Source organism: Gossypium hirsutum, chromosome A10 (genome assembly GCF_007990345.1).
Source record: "Gossypium hirsutum isolate 1008001.06 chromosome A10, Gossypium_hirsutum_v2.1, whole genome shotgun sequence".
NCBI lineage: Eukaryota > Viridiplantae > Streptophyta > Magnoliopsida > Malvales > Malvaceae > Gossypium > Gossypium hirsutum.
In genome coordinates, this window is record NC_053433.1 from 104,540,325 (window position 1) to 104,558,251 (window position 17,927).

At 32.6% G+C, this 17,927-nt stretch overlaps 2 protein-coding genes and 2 long non-coding RNA genes across 4 annotated transcripts; 2 read left to right on the forward strand and 2 right to left on the reverse strand.

Annotated features, from left to right (window-relative positions):
• Positions 1-362: 362 nt before the first annotated feature.
• LOC121207575 (uncharacterized) lies at positions 363-2,453 on the reverse strand. The gene is made up of 3 exons (XR_005902656.1): positions 1,514-2,453; positions 609-819; positions 363-528 (listed from the first exon to the last, which is right to left on the reverse strand). It is a non-coding gene; the product is annotated as an uncharacterized lncRNA (long non-coding RNA).
• LOC107896437 (uncharacterized) lies at positions 752-1,453 on the forward strand. Its single transcript, XM_016821602.2, has 3 exons — positions 752-898; positions 988-1,081; positions 1,206-1,453. The coding sequence occupies exons 1-3, from the start codon at positions 850-852 to the stop codon at positions 1,306-1,308; spliced, it is 246 nt and encodes an 81-aa protein (XP_016677091.1). The 5' UTR covers positions 752-849; the 3' UTR covers positions 1,309-1,453.
• Positions 2,454-3,171: 718 nt separating the features above from the next.
• On the reverse strand, positions 3,172-4,578 carry LOC107896434 (flavonol sulfotransferase-like). Its single transcript, XM_016821598.2, has one exon. The coding sequence runs from the start codon at positions 4,450-4,452 to the stop codon at positions 3,445-3,447; it is 1,008 nt and encodes a 335-aa protein (XP_016677087.1). The 5' UTR covers positions 4,453-4,578; the 3' UTR covers positions 3,172-3,444.
• An 11,800-nt stretch (positions 4,579-16,378) lies between these two features.
• LOC107896438 (uncharacterized) lies at positions 16,379-17,557 on the forward strand. The gene is made up of 3 exons (XR_001683759.2): positions 16,379-16,613; positions 16,695-16,784; positions 16,895-17,557. It is a non-coding gene; the product is annotated as an uncharacterized lncRNA (long non-coding RNA).
• The last annotated feature ends 370 nt before the right edge of the window (positions 17,558-17,927 follow it).

The following is a 17,927-nucleotide window of genomic DNA, read 5'->3' on the forward strand; positions in this document are numbered from 1 at the left end:
TAAATTCTAAACTATTCTGTTGCCATGGATGAAGCCCAATGTGCTTCAGTTTGTAATATTTGTTGGCTTCTCTCAGTGTTCTTAGCCCACATCTATAATAAAGTTGAGGGTTAATATAATTTTTAATCCCTAAACTTGGTAATTAGGTCTACTTTGATATTTGTATTTTTTTTAGGTTCACTTTGTTATTGAATTTAACAATTAAGTTCATTTTGATCTTTTAACTTAAATTCCATCAAGATGTGAGGACGTGGCACTCTAAGATCGTACCACATCATCATCTAAATATTTTAAAAAAATATTTTTTTTGTATTTTTCAAGTGTGGATGTATCATAATTTCAAAATATTATGTCATCAAACTTTTACATATATGAAATTGAGGCACAAAATTGAACAAAAAGAAACACATCCAAGATATTTGTGTTAAAATCAAAATGAATTTATTAGTTGAGGAGGAATAAACAACTTTGATGTTTGGTGAGCTAATCAAAGAAAATAGTAATTCCCACTGCTGCTAACACCACCACCTGCTCAAAGTGAGAAATATAATTAGCTCCTAGTTTTTTAGTTCAGGTCCAAATGCTAATGGCCCACAGGATCTACGCACATGTCAAAAAAGTAAAGACAGGAACGAAAACCAGCCAACAGGTGAGAAAGCCTCTGGTTTAACTTTATCCAATGTTCCAAGAGATAGTGAAAACCTCAAATCCAGGGGCCACATGCACCGCATTCCCAACAAAAGCACACGTTTCAACATCATCTCACTTTCTCTATAAATTACTTGCCCTCTTCCCTTTCAATCTCAGCTTCACACATAACTAGCAAAAACAGATAGTAACCAGAAAAACATGGAGGCATTTCAGTCTTGGGTTTCAGAACACAAGCTCACTAGCATTGGTCAGTTTAAGATTTAATTCCTTTTGTTTCATTATTTTTTCTGGATGTTCATTTTTTTTGTTGATATGGTGAAATATTGGATCCTGCAGGTGCAGTTTGGGCATCTGCAATTGGGGCATCGTTGGCTTATAACAGCCGTGGAAATAGCCCTCTTAAGCCAAGTCTGAGGCTTATTCATGCAAGGTTTATACCATTTTTCTTTCTGAAACCTGATTAAACTCAGCTTAGCATGCATACTTCTATCAGTATTTTTATGTCAGATACTGCTGATGATGATGATGATGAAAATGTGTTTGATTTGATGTAGGATGCACTCACAAGCCTTAACACTGGCCGTGCTGTCTAGTGCAGCAGCTTACCATTACTATGAAAAAAGTACCAGTAACCAAGAGAAGGTCACCAATGCCTAGACCAGATTCATAGCTCATAATAGCTATATTATGTAACATTGAAATCTTGATTATTAGTGGTTTGATGATGATGAAAAAATCGAAATTAATGATGTATCCTTTCTTTCTTTTTTTCTGAATGCGACCTTTGATTGGTCTTTTATCATTCTACTTTCTAGTTTCTTTTCATAATATCACCAAGTTGAATGAAAGGAATATAACGTACCAGGTTAATTCTAGGCACTTGGATTGGAGTGTGAATAATTTATGCAAGCATTGAAGCAGCTGTATCATTTGTTCCCATAGATGCCATTTCTAATAACAAACCGACAAGAAATGCAGGCAGCAATTGAAAAGAAATAAACAGAAGGGAAAGAATGAATCGATAGAAACCGAAAAAGCAGTGATATCAATCTTTAACTAGAAAAGAAAAAACAAACCAACATTTTCTTCTCAACCCTCATCTTCATTTCTTGGTGAAATAAAGAATAGCTTACAGCAAATATCCATGGTGATCAAAGTTCATGGAATTCCCCTCTCTACATGCACTGCACGCGTCTTGCTTTGCCTATGCGAGAAAGGCCTCCAATACAAGCTTGTCCCGGTCGATGTCGAAAATTCTGCCCACAAAAAACCACCTTATTTATCTCTAAATGTAAGGCTATTAACCATTGGGGTTGATGGGTCAGGTTGGTTTAGGTTGGGTTCAGCTTCATCTCTTATATACTAATTGTTTAAATTCGGCCCAAACATAAACATGATATTTTATCAAATCACCTTCATATTTATAAATAATTAATTTGTTTATAAAATTGTGATTTCCATTTACATATTAAGCAAAATAATCCAAATGTTTTTTTAGTTAATGATAGCCCTTTGGCCAGATACCGGCATTAGAAGATGGACATGTCAAGATCTTTGGTAAGATTCATTAATTCTTTAAAAAATTTGTTTTTTTTGTTGATAATTTGTATGAATTCCATTGAAAACCAGAATCAAGGGCAATATGCAAATACTTGGCACGCAAATATAACGAAACTAGAATCACCATCGATCTTTTGGGTTCAAGTAGTTTAACGGACTCCACCCTTGTGGATACATGGATGGAAGTGGAGTCTCACCAATTCAACCCTCCAACGCAAGCATGCACTCATTCGCTAAATGTTTGTCAATCCAATATACGGGGTCGCCCCTGACGAGAAGATCATCGAGATCGAATTGCGGAACCTAGCCAAAGTTCTCGATGTCTACGAGGAAAGGTTGTCGGAATATAAATATCTCGGAGGAGATTTCTATAGCATGGCCGATTTGCACCATATTCCTTACCTTGTTTATTTCATAAGAAGCTCTAAATCGTCATTTGTAACTAGTCGGCCTTGTGTGAATGCTTGGTGGAATGATATTTCATCAAGACCTCTGCATCGGTTAAAGTTGTGGAACTCATGAAACTTTAGATTTTATTTTCTTTTGATGAGATTTAATAAGGAAAAAGATGTATGAATAATCAAAATTTTTTTAACTTCGTCACTTAACTAATCAAAATTAATTTTTTTTGTTGTCTATTTCCGTGTGACTTATATGTATTATATCGATTTAGTCACAATTTTAAAAACTTAACCCTAAAATGCATCCTTTCCCAAAATATTAGTTCTGCTCAATAATCTGTAATTAGCTTGGCCGTCCTAAAGACAGATTACAATTACTTTGAGAAACCCATGATTTGGTAGCAATTGCAGAGGCTGAAGGGTAAAAATGAGAGCAAAAGTTTAAGTACCAAAATGGTAAAAGAGATATAGTTTAGGGGGCAATTTTTATATTAAACCTTTTATTTAAAAGTAGAATGATTACAGTACTTTAACCTTTTATATTATGTGTTGACGTAGATTATGAAAAGTTGAAGATGGATTAATTTAATCATCAATTCATACAGAAAACATACGACACCTGCAATATCAACATGTCGAAAATGACAAATAACTTGAAAACCCTTGCCTTGCAACTTCAAACAACACGTTGAAATGCAACCCTGCAATTTCAACAGGTAGAGAAAAGCAATGCTCGAAATTTGCAGCCATTATTCAAGCAGCAAGCTCAGATTTATTCAAACCCTAAAGAGTGCAAGATAAAAAACTAGTAACTGGAGCAGGTTTTAGTGGTTTAATTGGGTTCACGAAATGTGAACCCTGACCCACTTAGCTTTTCTTCCATGATGTTGTCCAGTTTCTCTCCCATCTCAGGGGTGAGATAGTTCATCCAGTCCCCGATCTTCCCTTTTCGGAAGTAAACATTGTTATTAATTCCCCTTTCAGCATCTCCATATTTCCCATTCTTGTTGATCTCCAAGCTGCTCAGATTTTGTAAGCTGCATAAGTTGACAAGTTTCTCCACTGACCCTTGTTTTTCTTCCTCGAAGGAGAAAGGGTACCCCAAGCACTCAGCCAACCTTTTCACCTCAGAAATGGTGTCTGTCAATAGATTTTCATATCTCATGAAATGGACCTTTTCTGGGTTTTCTTGGCTTGCTTTCCAGTACCCCAAAACATGGTCCCAATAAGGACCGAAATTTGATTTTCCTTGGGAATACAACTCAAAGGCAACATCAATGGGGAGATCAGGGTTGTTGTTGATTTTTATACCCCTTGCAAAGTGCCACAAGGAAACAAATGCATCTTTAGGATCCCTGCAAATATAGACCATTTTACAACCTGAATGGAGGATGGATTTAGGCAAAGCAGTGTAAGGCAGGTGAGTGGCCACAAGAGGGAGCCTGCCTTCATCGGATTGAGCAGTTGGATTCTTGATGAGATCCTTTTCCAAGAACATGATGCACTCATGGGGGACCTTGTTAAGCAAGAGGTTGTTGTTGGAGTTATCATTTCTAGTGACGATTGCGACACTGAGGGCCTTAAGCCAAGTGTTTCCCGTCTTGGGAGCACTACACAAGAAAACATCAGTAGCTTGAGCCTTGAAATGGTGTTGAGCAAACATGGCTCCTTTGAGGTGAAGAGGGAAGCACCAAAAACCTTGGTAGAAACAAAGATGCTGGAAAACTTTCCACCCATTTTCTGTAGGATGAGTGGAGATGATCTCTTTGAATGATGGTGGTGGTGGACTGCCATTTTCATCCTTACAGCTTTCACAGGTAGTAGAGAGGTTGAGCGCCATATCAGACCAACCTCCAAAAAAAAAAATAAACTCAGAAACATTAAGACACTAGCAAAGTCCAAAATGTTTAGTTGAATACAAATTCTCAACTGGAATGAAAAGGACTTATTCGGGTTAAATTAATCTGCAGGCCAGGACTGGAATACATATATATAAATTTATCTCAAAAGTAACATATAGGGACAACCATATAAATCTATATTTAAGTAATCTCATCTCGCCTAGAAATATGATGAAAAGATTGTATTTTGCTATTAAAAAAATAGTAAATTAATCTTAACATATTAGATTAATAGGTAAATTAATTATTTTATTAAAAATTTTATTTATTTTTATTGTTAAAATTTTAATTTTATAAGTTAGAATAAGATACAAATGACACATCAAATATCATTGGATAAATATTACGCATTAAATTTTTAACTATACAAATTAATAAATTATTTAATAAAAAAATCAACTCTTTAATTTAATATATATAAATTTATTTATTTATTAAATAAAAATAAATATTCCTACATTATAATTTTACCTACCATTCCCCGTTGGGCAATAAAAGACAATCCTATGATTCTTTTGGTTTTTTCAACCAAAAGCATAAGTTTTTCAGAGAATCCGATTTAGTTATGTATCAGTGAATAATGCTTTTATCCATCGGCTTTTTCAAATTATCTTTTTACTCCCTTGCTTTTATGCTTTTACCAATATTTTTGGCATTTTTGCTTTCACCCATTTATAAGTTACACTTATACATAGGGTTATTAAAATGATCGGTTTAGTTAATATATAAATTAAATTATTATTAATTGAATTATTCAAAATGTAAAAGATTTTAACTATTAATTGAATTAAAGTTTTTTTTAAATATATTAATTGAATCAAAATATTTCAGTTAATTAAATTAACCGAAAATTATATTTTTTTCTCTTTTAATTTAAATAAGTATAAAACATGTCAAAAATACATTACTAATGTTCTTTTTTTTTAATAGTTCAAAAACCTTTTAAATAAAAGTGAAGATAATAAATAAAACATTAAAAATACTACATAAATCTTGAAAGCTAACAACCAACCAAAAAGTTAATAATTATATATATTATTTATTATTTATTTCGGTTAATTACCCGATTTCGAATCAAATTAATTGATAACTTAAATTCTAAAAAATTATTAACTGACTTCCAACCGAACTAAATTCGAACATCAACCGAATAACTAAATTAGACCGATTCAATCGATTAATTCGGTTTTAACCAAACTATAAACACCCATACTTATACGCACACATGGCAGCTTTTACTTTTCTAATTTGTATCTTTTTCGGATTTTTTTCTTTTAACTTCACATTTTTTTTATAAAAATACTAGGAAAGCCCCTATACTTAGGGGTAGATTACATTTCGGCCCTTTTATTGGAAAAATTGGAAATTTAACCTTTATACAGTTCAAAACGTGTAAAATAGCTCCTCTATTAAATTTTTATATTAAATAATGATGTGGAAAATGCTTAAATTTGTTATTTATTTAGTCACTAAACTTTTTAAAATTAAATATTTTGGTCATTCTGAGTTGATGTGAGTTTTTTTTTATTTTTTTAGTAACAAAATTATCTCTCTAATATTTACACATTCTATCAATTTGATCCTAAACATAACAAATTAACATATTTAGCCCTCAATGCTTACAAAATTCATCATTTTAGTTTTAATTCTAAAAAATTTAATAAATTTGACTATCAACATTTAGCCTTTTTAAAAAAAATCATTTTTAGCTTTTCTAACCCATGTAAGATATGAAAATAAGAAAAATAGGATCCTCTTTCAAGCCACTTGCAACAATTTCTTTTACTAAATTTAGGCTTCACAATGGACCAAACCAATTGATTTGGAACCTATATGGAATTACCCACTGCATTACTACCTGAACATATAACATTTTTAATTATTGTATTTTCATTTGGATTTTTTTATCCCAACTTTTTAGAGTTATTTTGCAAGTGACTTGAAAGAGGGTACTTTCCTTTTTCTTATTTTGATATCTAACATGGGTTAGTTGTAGGGATGGCAAAAGAAACTCGAATCCAATAGATTTTGAGCCGATTCGACCTAATAGTTCAGGTTTTTTCTTTTCTTGAAGTCAAGTGTCAGGGCAGGTCAAGATGGTTAATTTTAAAAAATAATCGGGTTGGGTTGGATTTAGAATGAAATCGTCCCAGCTTGTTACGAGATATTTATGAAATTACTCTTTATATATATTTAATATTAATTAAATTAAAAAATCTCTAAAATTTATCGGTACTAGTCTCATTCCACTACCTTTATACTAGTCTCCCTTTCACTCTTGTAAGGTTATTTCTCCTATTTTCTATCTTCTTAATTTAATAATTTATTAAAGGAACCTTTGTTCCTTCTTTTTTCTTTGTTATAATCACAACATGTGTGTAAATATACATTAGCACACAACTCTAGAAATAAATCATTAAACAAATCTAATAACAAATGGCGCCAAAACTTTTTATTTAAAAAATTAATTAATTACAATTTTACAAGAAAAAACCTAAGGTCGGATGGATCAGAATCAAGTATACTATTAATGTTTGGGTTCGAAGCAGGTTAAATTTTTTTAAATTTGGGATTTGGTCAGGGTGGGGCATGGCGGCAGAGCATCGGGTTGAGGTCAGGGTAGGTAAAAAACCACCCCATTGCCATCACTAGTTAGCTAATAAGTTATAAAATGCTAAAAATGATTTTTTTTTTCAAAGTTAGGACTAAATTGAAAGACTTTGTAAATATTGAGGACCAAATTTATTGAATTTTTCAAAATTAAAACTAAGATGAAAATTTTTGTAAACATTAAGGGTTAAATTTGTTGAATTTTTTACATTTATAATAAAATTAATAGAATGTGCAAAAATTAGAGAGATAATTTTGTTAATATATAGACCAATAAAAAACCAACATCAACTCAAAGAGACTAAAATATTTAATTGTGAAAAGTTTAGTATCTAAATCGAAAATACTAATTGTTGGGTGACCAAAATAGAATGAAATGCATAGTTGGGTGACCATTTTTATAGTTTACCAATTAAAAAATAATTTTCAACATTTTCACGTCATCATTTATGATAATATTCTAGAACGACATATTTTATGTGCTAATTGCATGTTTATTTTGAGTATGATCCTACTAATTTGGGTTATTTTATTATCTTTTACCTTTTAGGGATTAAATTGGAGGCAAAAGGAAATTTAAAGGTAAAAAGTGCAAATTTGAAGATATAATGGGCCAACATGCAACATAGGGAAAAAAGTAGTGCCAAAAATGTAAGTATGGAAGACATAAGGGCGAAAGTGCAAAAAAAGAGATTTTTTAGCACAAGACTCTATTTAATATTTTATTATATAAGAATAATTATTAAGGATAATTATTTAGATTTAAATTTAGGATTTATTTTTAATTATATTTAATTATCTTTAATTATCTGTATTTATCTTTTAGAATTTAGTTAGGAATAGGCTAAGTTTTCTAATACTATAAATAGGGGATGGAGTGGCACATATTTGACATCTCTCTTTTTTTTCTATAAACACTCCATTTCCCAAAAACTTTGTCTTTTGTTCTCTCCATATTTTCTTCAATAAAAATCTCATTTCTATTATATTTATTTCTTTCCCAAAAATCATGAGCCACTAAACCAATCTAGCCAAAGGTTGTTAAAATTCCCAAAAAAAAAAGGTTCATAAGGCTTAGAATCCGCGCTTAGCCTTCTCAATAGGGTATTCATCGCTTCTCCGCATTACGGGACTGACGATTCCGTCCATGTCCCTTAATAGGTGATCTTTTCAACTTGTACAAGGAACGGCCGCTTTGTACGTTTTGGGAAGGTTGCATAGTCAGTTCGTTGGCTTTCTGCGTCAGAGGTTGGCTAGTCCAAGAGACAAAACGGCATGGTATTCACCGTTGGGAAGTGATGATCTAGCAGAAGATAGTCTCACAAAAGCGATTATTGGCTAGAGTCAGGTTTTGCCAAATCTTAAGTCTAAATTCTTGGAGCTGGTGGTCGTAAGCGTCCTCTTCTACTATAACTGGCTTATCCTGCTCGAGAAGGGTTACTTAAAAGCCAAGGATTGAACCCAAGGAGGATCGAGACACTGGAGGCTGGAATCTCGCCACTTAAGAAACTCTTTTTTTTTCCAACTTCTGTTTATTTTTATATTCTCCATTTTAATTTTCACAATTTATTTAATTTCTCAAATTCAATTCGACTTTAAATTCTATTTTTATTTTATTTCGAAATTCTTAATTATGTCTTTTTTTTTCAAGAACGCAGGTTTTCTTGCCAAAAACTTGTCTAGGATTTTAAGAAACTAGTATTTGTACAATCCGGTCCCTGAGGATTCAACCCTACTTCCCATTTACTGTTATTTTTACTATTTTATAGGGAATAGGATATTTTTGTTGCTCTCAACGACCACATCAAATTTTGGCGTCATTACTGGGGACCGATAACACACTAATCTTGTTTTTTGTTTCTTATGACCAGATCTGCTTTAAGTACTCTTGCGTTTGATTTGAAGGTTGAAAAGACTGAGAGAGCTAATTATAAAGAAACAAAGCTAAGGAAAAAGCAGTCAGCGATGGCTAGGACTCAAAGTAATCTACCGCCAGAAAATAGAATCGACGACGAAACAGAGTCTAGGGTTAACGAAAACCCTACTCAAATTGAAAGTGAAAAAGTAGAAGTCAATTCCCCATAAGAAGTGCTTAACGCTAGGGTTAACGAAAACCCTAATCTAGCACCTCAACCTATGGCTCAAACAATTCGGCAACTGGCCGAAGCTCCGATAGAACAGCTGCCACTATGTATCGCGTATCCTACTATGGATACTGATTTTGAACTGAAGTCAGATTTAATCCAGCTACTGTCAACTTTTCGTGGTTTGCAAAATGAAAATCCCCACAAGCACTTGAAAGAATTCCATATGATTTGCCTTAGTATGAACCCTCAGGAGGTACCTGAGGATCAAATCAAATTGCATGCTTTTCCTTTCTCCTTAGCTGATTCAGCTAGGGAATGGCTATTTTACTTATCTACTGGATCTATTGCAACTTGGGTTGATCTTTCTCGTTTATTTCTCAATAGGTTTTTTCCAACATCACGAGCAGCTGAGTTAAGAAGAGATATCGTTGGAATAAGAAAAAAAGAATCAGAGTCTCCTTACGACTATTGGGAGCGATTTAAGAAATTGTGTGTAAGTTTCCCAAACATGGTATAATAGAGAAATCTCTCCTCCAATACTTTTATGAAGGCCTGAAACCCATAGAGATGAATATGGTAGACGCCGCTAGTGGAGGAGCGTTGGTCAACATGACTCCTCAACAAGCAAGAGACTTGATCTCCACAATGGCTGCAAATGCTCAGCAATTCTGAGCCAATCCTGAACCCCCTAGAAGGGTTCACCAGCTAAGTAATTCAACATTAGAAGATAAAATTGATAGACTTACTAATATTGTGAGTTCTCTTGTTGCAAAAAAAGCCAAAGCAGCCCGAATATGCGGAATATGTGCTACACCTGAACATACAACTGATGCATGTCCTAGTTTGTATGATGATACTATGCTGTGGGAAATTTCCCTAGGCCACCACAAAGGTGATACGACCCTTACGCTAACACGTACAACCTAGGATGAAGGGACCACCCTAACTTAAGTTATGGAGCCAATCCATGATATAACCAGCCATACCAAAATCAGGTTCCACAACAGTCACAAGATTCAAGTAATTCTCTAGAAACTTTGGTCAATAAATTAGCAGTTAATATGTTTGATTTTCAACAGAAAACCAAGGCATCTATAAGAGATTTGACCATATCAATTGAGAAATTAAACTTTCAAGGGAAGCTACCGTCACAAACAGAACCTAATCCAAGACAACATGCAAATACAGTAACGCTGCGAAGTGGAAAGGTACTGGAACCAATTCCTGTCAGAAATCTTGGCCAAGAAAACGCCCAGGAAAATCTCAAAAACGATGAACAGGTCCGAGCAAAACCTCCATTGCCAAAAATCCAACCTCCATTTCTAGTATGATTAAATCAGTATCGAAAAGGCAAAGAAGACAAGAAGATCCTCGAAACATTCAGAAATGTCAAGATCAATATGCCACTGTTGGATGCCATAAGACAAAATTCGTAGTATGCTAAATTCATTAAAGAACTCTGCACCAACAAATGAAAATTAATAGGTAATGAAAATGTAAGTGTTGGTGAGAATGTATCTTTAGTGTTACAGCGGAAAATGCCAGCAAAATGTAAAGATAGGGGCATGTTTGCAATACCATGCAAAATAGGCCATTTAGGAATTAAGAAGGCTATGTGTGATTTAGGGGCCTCCATAAATGTCATGCCTTTTTCTATTTATGAATCACTTAATGCGGGTTTGTTGACAAAGACAGGTGTTATAATTCAGTTGGCAGACAGGTTCATTGTGCATCCCGAAGGAGTCCTCAAGGATGTATTAGTCAAAGTCAATGGGCTTATCTTCCCTTCAGATTTCTATGTGATAAAAATGGAGGAGGATAACGCTCCTGGGTCTTCGGACATCTTGTTGGGGTGACATTTCCTTAGTACTGCAAATACTAAGATTGACGTATGAAGCGAAACCCTCACGATGGAGTTTGACAGGGAGATCGTAAAGTTTAACGTTTATGGCTCTATTAGTCACCCAAGTGAAGTCTTGAACGTAAACCGTGTCGACATAATTGACTTATCAGTAGAAAAAACCTTTGAGTCATCTTATAGAGATAAATCTAAAATGATATTTGATGATTTTGAATCTGTTAATAAATTATTTGCTCCTATGGATACTAAACTTCTACTTTCTGTTGTGCAAGCACCAGATCCGAAATTAAAACCACTTCCCGAGCATCTCAAATTCATATTTTTGGAGAATGATGAGACCATTGCCGACTTAAAAGGGATCAACCCCTTGAAGAAAAATATAAAACCAAGGAAAGAGGCGCAATAACGATTAAAACCAAATATGGTGGATGTGATAAAAAATGAGAATTTCCAAACCCATACGAACAAAAGAATTCAGCTGGAACAGCCCCAATACTAGTTGAGGATCAAGCTAGCGACATTAAACAAGTGCTTATTGGGAGGCAACCCAATTTTTATTTTATTTTATTTATTGTTTTCTTTTGTTTTCTTTTTTATTTATTACTTTATTTTATTTTATTATTTGTTACTTTATTTGGATATTAATAAATTTCTCTTCTTTTGTTTAGGTAAATTGAAAAAAAAATGAGAAAAATTGGCTTGGAACAACCTTAATCCTATCCCTATTCCAATAAGGAATAGCTCATCTCTGTCGATGACTATCAAAAACTGTAGCCAAACACCCACCCTTCAGCCAAACATTCTACCTATGCACCCTTAAGCCCTAAAAACTTATCCTATTTTTTACCCAAACCCCCACAAGCACCTTCTTTCTATCATCTCTACCGTCGCTTCCTCCAACACCATGGTGAGAACCCGAGGCTGAGCCACCGCCGAACCGTCTTTCACCGTCAATAGTCGCCAACGCAGATTTTTGGCACCCAAACGCGTCGATTTGGCCGACGAAACAACGGTAACTACATGGGGAATTTTTCTAAACTTTTCTTTTTCTACCTATTTGTTTTCCTTTTACTTTCACATAGAGGACAATGTGTTTTAAGCAGGGGGCAGCATTCCTTGTTATTACTGTCATTTTATCTGCTCTTTTTGCTTGTGCTCGTTTTTGCCCATTTATTTTTTTAAGTATATTCTGCCTCTTTTCATGCCCAAGGTTTTTTTACCAAGAATTGCCCACTGTTTGACTTACAAGCATCATTTTTGTCTTCTGATAAAATTATGATTTTGCTATAATTGATTTCATCTCCACTGTTTTATTTATATTATGTTAAAATAATTATGATTAATAGAGTTAACCCTATTTTGCTTTTAGTAAATTTGATTGAGTCTAAATACAGAGAGGACACTTAATACAATTGCATGCTTAAAATATGTTCATGACTAAAGGAGGTTGCTGAAACTTTTTTTTGACACTTGATTGTTGCTCCTAAGTCCTCCTAAATTAAAATTTCGTTTAATAATAATAATGTTTCCGTGATTATGAGTGCAACTTAAGACGTGACTAGCTGAGTAACCGGGGTAGGGTGCTTAGGTTGTCATCCTATTTCGCGTCAAAAGGTTGTGTGACGTGTTAGGTAAAACTCCGCTAACCGGAATTAATTTTTAAGAATGTGTTAGGATGAGTAACCGGGGTGAGGTGCTTGGCTGTCATCTCTTTTCGTGTCAAAAGGTTTGATATGTTCTTAAGAAAAAAATTAGTAGTGTGTTGGGTTGAGTAACCGGGGTGGGGTGCTTGGCTGTCATCTGTCTTCGCGTCAAAAGGTTCAATATATTCCTAAGTAAAAATAAATTAATAACTAAAAAACAAAAAAAGAAAAAGAAAGTAATAATAATAAAACTTGGGGACTGAAGAGAGAAATAAATAAGGTGTCTTGATAGGTTTGGTAAAATTACCTAATTTTCATGAAATAATCCAAGTCGATCTTAATTTTTGTATGTGTTAATTGGAATACTTTTTCAATTTTACTTAAAGCAAGCTAAGGGTTCTCTTTATTTTTCATGTACATTTTGACTAATTTTTATAAAGCTTTAAAGTATTATTTCTTTCATGGCAGGATTTAATTTTCACAGTAGACACAAACTATACTTGAGGGCAAGCATGGGCTAAGTAGGGGGAATTTAACAGAAAAATTTAATGGAGAGGCTAATTTACATGTTTCGAAATGTATAAAGGTTAATTTATCCATTTTTTTAGTAGAGGGACCAAAATGCTATCCACCCCTAAGTACAACGGCTTCCCTAGTACTTTTAATCATTTCTTTTAGGGATAACATAATTTTTTTCCCCTAAACTTGACAACTAGATCCATTTTGGTACATATATTTTTTATTTATTCACATTGATACTTGAACTTGGTAACTAGATCCATTATTGTCCCTTGAACTTAAATTCCGTCAAAATTTGATGATATGATCGGTATTCTTGGAATAGGAGTAGATTGGTCAATCGAAGCAATTAGACCACGAATTGATCGGTATACTAGTTTGAACGAAGGGGTTGAACCAATTGAATCTAAATTTGCTCGAAATCGGTAAAAATTAAAAATCGAGACAAAAATTGGTAGTTAAACAAGTTGAACCGGCTTAATATTTTTTTAATTTTTTATGTATTTTAATTGTTTATTAAATTATTGTTGGCCTAATGGTTGAATTGATCAAACCGCTTGAATTGTGAATTAGTGATCTGAATGGTTCAACCTCCAGTCTAGTTATTAGAACGTTGTATGTTGCACTCTAAGATTATATCACGTCATCACCTAAAAAATATGTTTTTTTTAATTTTCAAACAATAATGTGGCATAATCTCAAAATGCCACATCATCATACTTTTAATTTTTTTAAGTTTAAGGATCAAAATAAATCTAATTGTCAACTTAAAGTACCAAAGTGAATAAAAGATATAAATATTAAAATGAACTTAATTACCAAATTTTAACAACAAAATTTATATTACCCCTTTCTTTTATCACATTTTAGAAGTGTTTTAATGTGAGGTCCTAACTGTAAGAAGTATATTATATATATATATATATTTCAAGAGAAAATCTACCGTACTTTAAAAAACAAAATATTTTAGTAAATGATCCTTCAAGTGGGCCCTCCACTCATTTCACCTACTACAATCTTGACTTTTTAAATTGGATTAATATCACTTTTGGCCTCTTTACTATAATTAAATTATCATTTTGGAATTTATAATGTTTTTTTTTATCAATTTAGCCTTTATATTTTATTTTTGCTATCAGTTTGGTTTCTATACTTTCATTCCATTAATCCTCGTTATCAGTTTGCTCCAATCCAAATTTCTATTAAAAATTTAAACTAACCAATAACATGTTAACTTATGTCAAAGAAAAAATACTAAAAAAAAATTAAAAAATTAAATATAATTAAAAGTAAAAAAAAACTCAGAAAATTATAGAAAATACTAAAAAAAGCATAACCTATTTTTGAAAATTATTGGAAATTTTAGAAATTTTTAGAATATTTTTTTAAATTAAGGTGTTTTACTTTAAAAAAAAACTTAAATTTCCTTTTAAAATATCAAGATTTTCATTGAAAAAAAATGAAAAAAAACCCTAAATTCCCCACCCCAAAAAAAAACAATAAATTCTTAAAATTATTCATAAAGTTCTAAAAAATTCCACACAAATGGAACTTTTAAAATTTAAGCTTGATACCAGTTTTAGTCCCTGCACTATAACTAAATTATCACTTTGGTATATGTTCTATTTTTTATTAGTTTAGCTCTTGTACTTTGTTTTTGTTATCAGTTTGACTTGCATATTTTCATTTCGTCAATATTATTTTTATTGTTACATGACTAACAAGTGAATCTTTTCTTTTATTTTAAAAATACCACACTAGTGAACTTAATAGAATAATTTTAATAATGATAATAACTAGACTTGAATTTTTAAAGCCAAAAAAATAGAAGAACTAAATTCCTGAAAATAAAAGTAGAGGGGATAAATTCTAAATATATGAAATGTATAAGGATTTATAACATATTTTAACTTTTAAAAAATTACTCTATAATTTAACACAAATAAATAATCAACCTAAAGTGAAATACCATCCTAATTTGGTTCAAGAAATTTATGATTCGAGTTTATTTGCACAACTTGAATTACTATTTTTGATGAATTATAATAATAGGGTAAAACCTAAACAATCAACGTAACTAACGCAATTCAAACTCAAATTACACTGGTAAATATTTTTTAATATTTTATTATAGTAAGTGATTCAACCTAAACTTAATCCAAATTAAACCTCTAAGAAAATGGATAAAAAAATCAAATTATTGATGAACATGAATTGAATGATTTATAATGAAACCAAAATTGTGTTTACCTATATAAAGTATAGTACAGAGAGGTGGTGAAGCTCAAGCAGCTCGTAGCTCGGAAAATGAACCGTATGGGCTGATACATATATTTAAATCCTATGTGCTACCGACCTAATCCCATTGGAAGACTCAAAATGAGCACCAAAAGCTACAGACAAAATCCCTTTAAAATATTTGTGTTTCACATTTAAATTCAATACATAAATGAAGAATTTCGATATGATCCCTAAAATTTTTCCAAACAAGAATTCTAACATATCAAATCTTTATCTTTACTCAACACTCACATTTAGATTCATTATAAAAGTTGCAATCAGTATTTATTTGTGTAAATTTCTTTTAAAGTCAGTAAATTATTAGTAAATTAATATTTTTATCATTTAGTTTTAAAAAATTATAAAATAGTTATTAAATTATTTAAAAATTTTCACTTTTAAATTATTGAATTATTTGAAAATTTTTGTTCATGTCATTGGGTTGTTAAGATTTTTTTTTCTTTTTTAAGTTTAACCAGTTAGCTCTAAACGATGATTTGACTAATGTTATGATAAATCAGTTAATTTGATGCTCAGTGTTGGAGAACTGAGAAAAAATTATTTGAATTTTATTTCGTTGATTCGTGACATTAAAAAATGTTTTATAAAAAGATGAATTGAAAGAAGAAAAGAATTTAATTGGTGCAAACGTATAATTCAGTGACAATTTTATAATTTTTTAAAACTAAACCCTTAATAATTAAATAAATTTAGGTTTAATTTAATTTTTGTCTAACACTCGCTCTCAATATCAAATCCACTTATAAAAGTGACAAATGGCTCGTAGTTTTCCCTTCAGGTTGTTGAAATGCAAATGGCCCACATTGGGGAGAGTTTAAAATAACCGATAACAAGAAAACCAGCCGAATGAAAGGCCTCTGCTTTAGCCTTATTAAATGTCAAACTGGGGCAGGCCACTGTCAACATCATCTCACTTATCTATAAATCACTTGCCGTCACTTGCCTCTCAATCTCATCCAATTTTACCTGCTTTTCTAACCAGTACTTCACATAACAAGCAAAAGTGGTTACCGAGAAGAAGATGGATACAGTTGAGTGGATTCCGTCCTGGGTCTCAACTCACAAGCTCACCAGCATTGGTCAGTTATAATTCTTTGCTTTTTAACTAGTACCTCTCTTATTTTTATTGTCTTGACGGACTTGGTATTGATTGTTAAAAGGAGCAATCTGGGCATCAGCAATTGGGCATCAATGGCTTATACTGGTTCGAGAATTGCCCTTAAGCCGAGTCTTAGGCTTATTCATGCTAGGTAGATATGCATCACCTCTTTTTCAAGCATTAACTAAGCTGAAATTTAATAGTTCCAATATGTGCTGTAGAGTCTGAGTTACATACATAGTTTATTTTTGTGTATGTAAGGATGCACGCCCAAGCCTTAACACTGGCAGTGCTATCGGGTGCAGCAGCTTATCATTATTACGACAAGAGTTGCAGAAAGCAAGAGGAGGCAGCCAGTGCCTAGTAGACGAGATTATATATATGTTATATATAGCAATCAATCTTCCCTTTTTTCCAAATAGTACCAATGTGAAACTGCAAGGCCTATCTCTTCATTTGAGAGAGAGTAGCATATTAATTATGATTCTAGAATTATCAATTATAACAATGATCCAACATTTATGACTACGAGCGTCATATAAATCCACCTTGGCAATGAAAAAATGGAAGGTCCCAAAGATGACAAACCTGCAGCAGGATGTGTGCCTGGTTTGAAATGCCAATTTTATTAATCACTGACCTGAAAATGTAAGAAAAGTGATTTTAATTAAAACATGAAGCGAGTATTGTTCAAGTTATATCACATACATGTAAGGACTCCTCTGGAGTTGTTTGCGAGACTTTAGCTCGTCAAGGTGGATGGAAGGAATATGAGTTATCTTGAACCACTCCTTTACTTTCCTATTTCAAAGCTTTCGATCTCAAAATGGCTAAAGGAATGAAGTTTATCTGACTTCCACCCTTTGTGGGGAGGTTTTGTCACAAAAAGAGATGCACAGAATCTTCAGGTGCTGGACATTTGCCAAAGAAGATTGTTGGTCCTTGTTTGCAAAACATGCATTAGGAGACAAGGACCCGGATGAAGAGTCTAATCTGAAAAGAATTGGTAAGGGAATTGTAAAAAAAGTGCAATGGCTTGCCTTTGGCAATTAAGACACTTGCTAGTATGCTACATTCTGAAGTAGAAATAGAGGAATGGAACAATCTATTGCATAGTAGAATATAGGATCTACCTTATCATAAGAGTGACATTCTTCCAGCTTTAAGATTGAGTTACCCCTATCTTCCTTCTCAATTAAAGCGCTGCCTTGCATATTGTTCCATATTTCTGAAGGGCCACAAATTCGAGAAAGGGGATTTGATTCGAATGTGGGTCGCTGAAGACCTAGTGCAG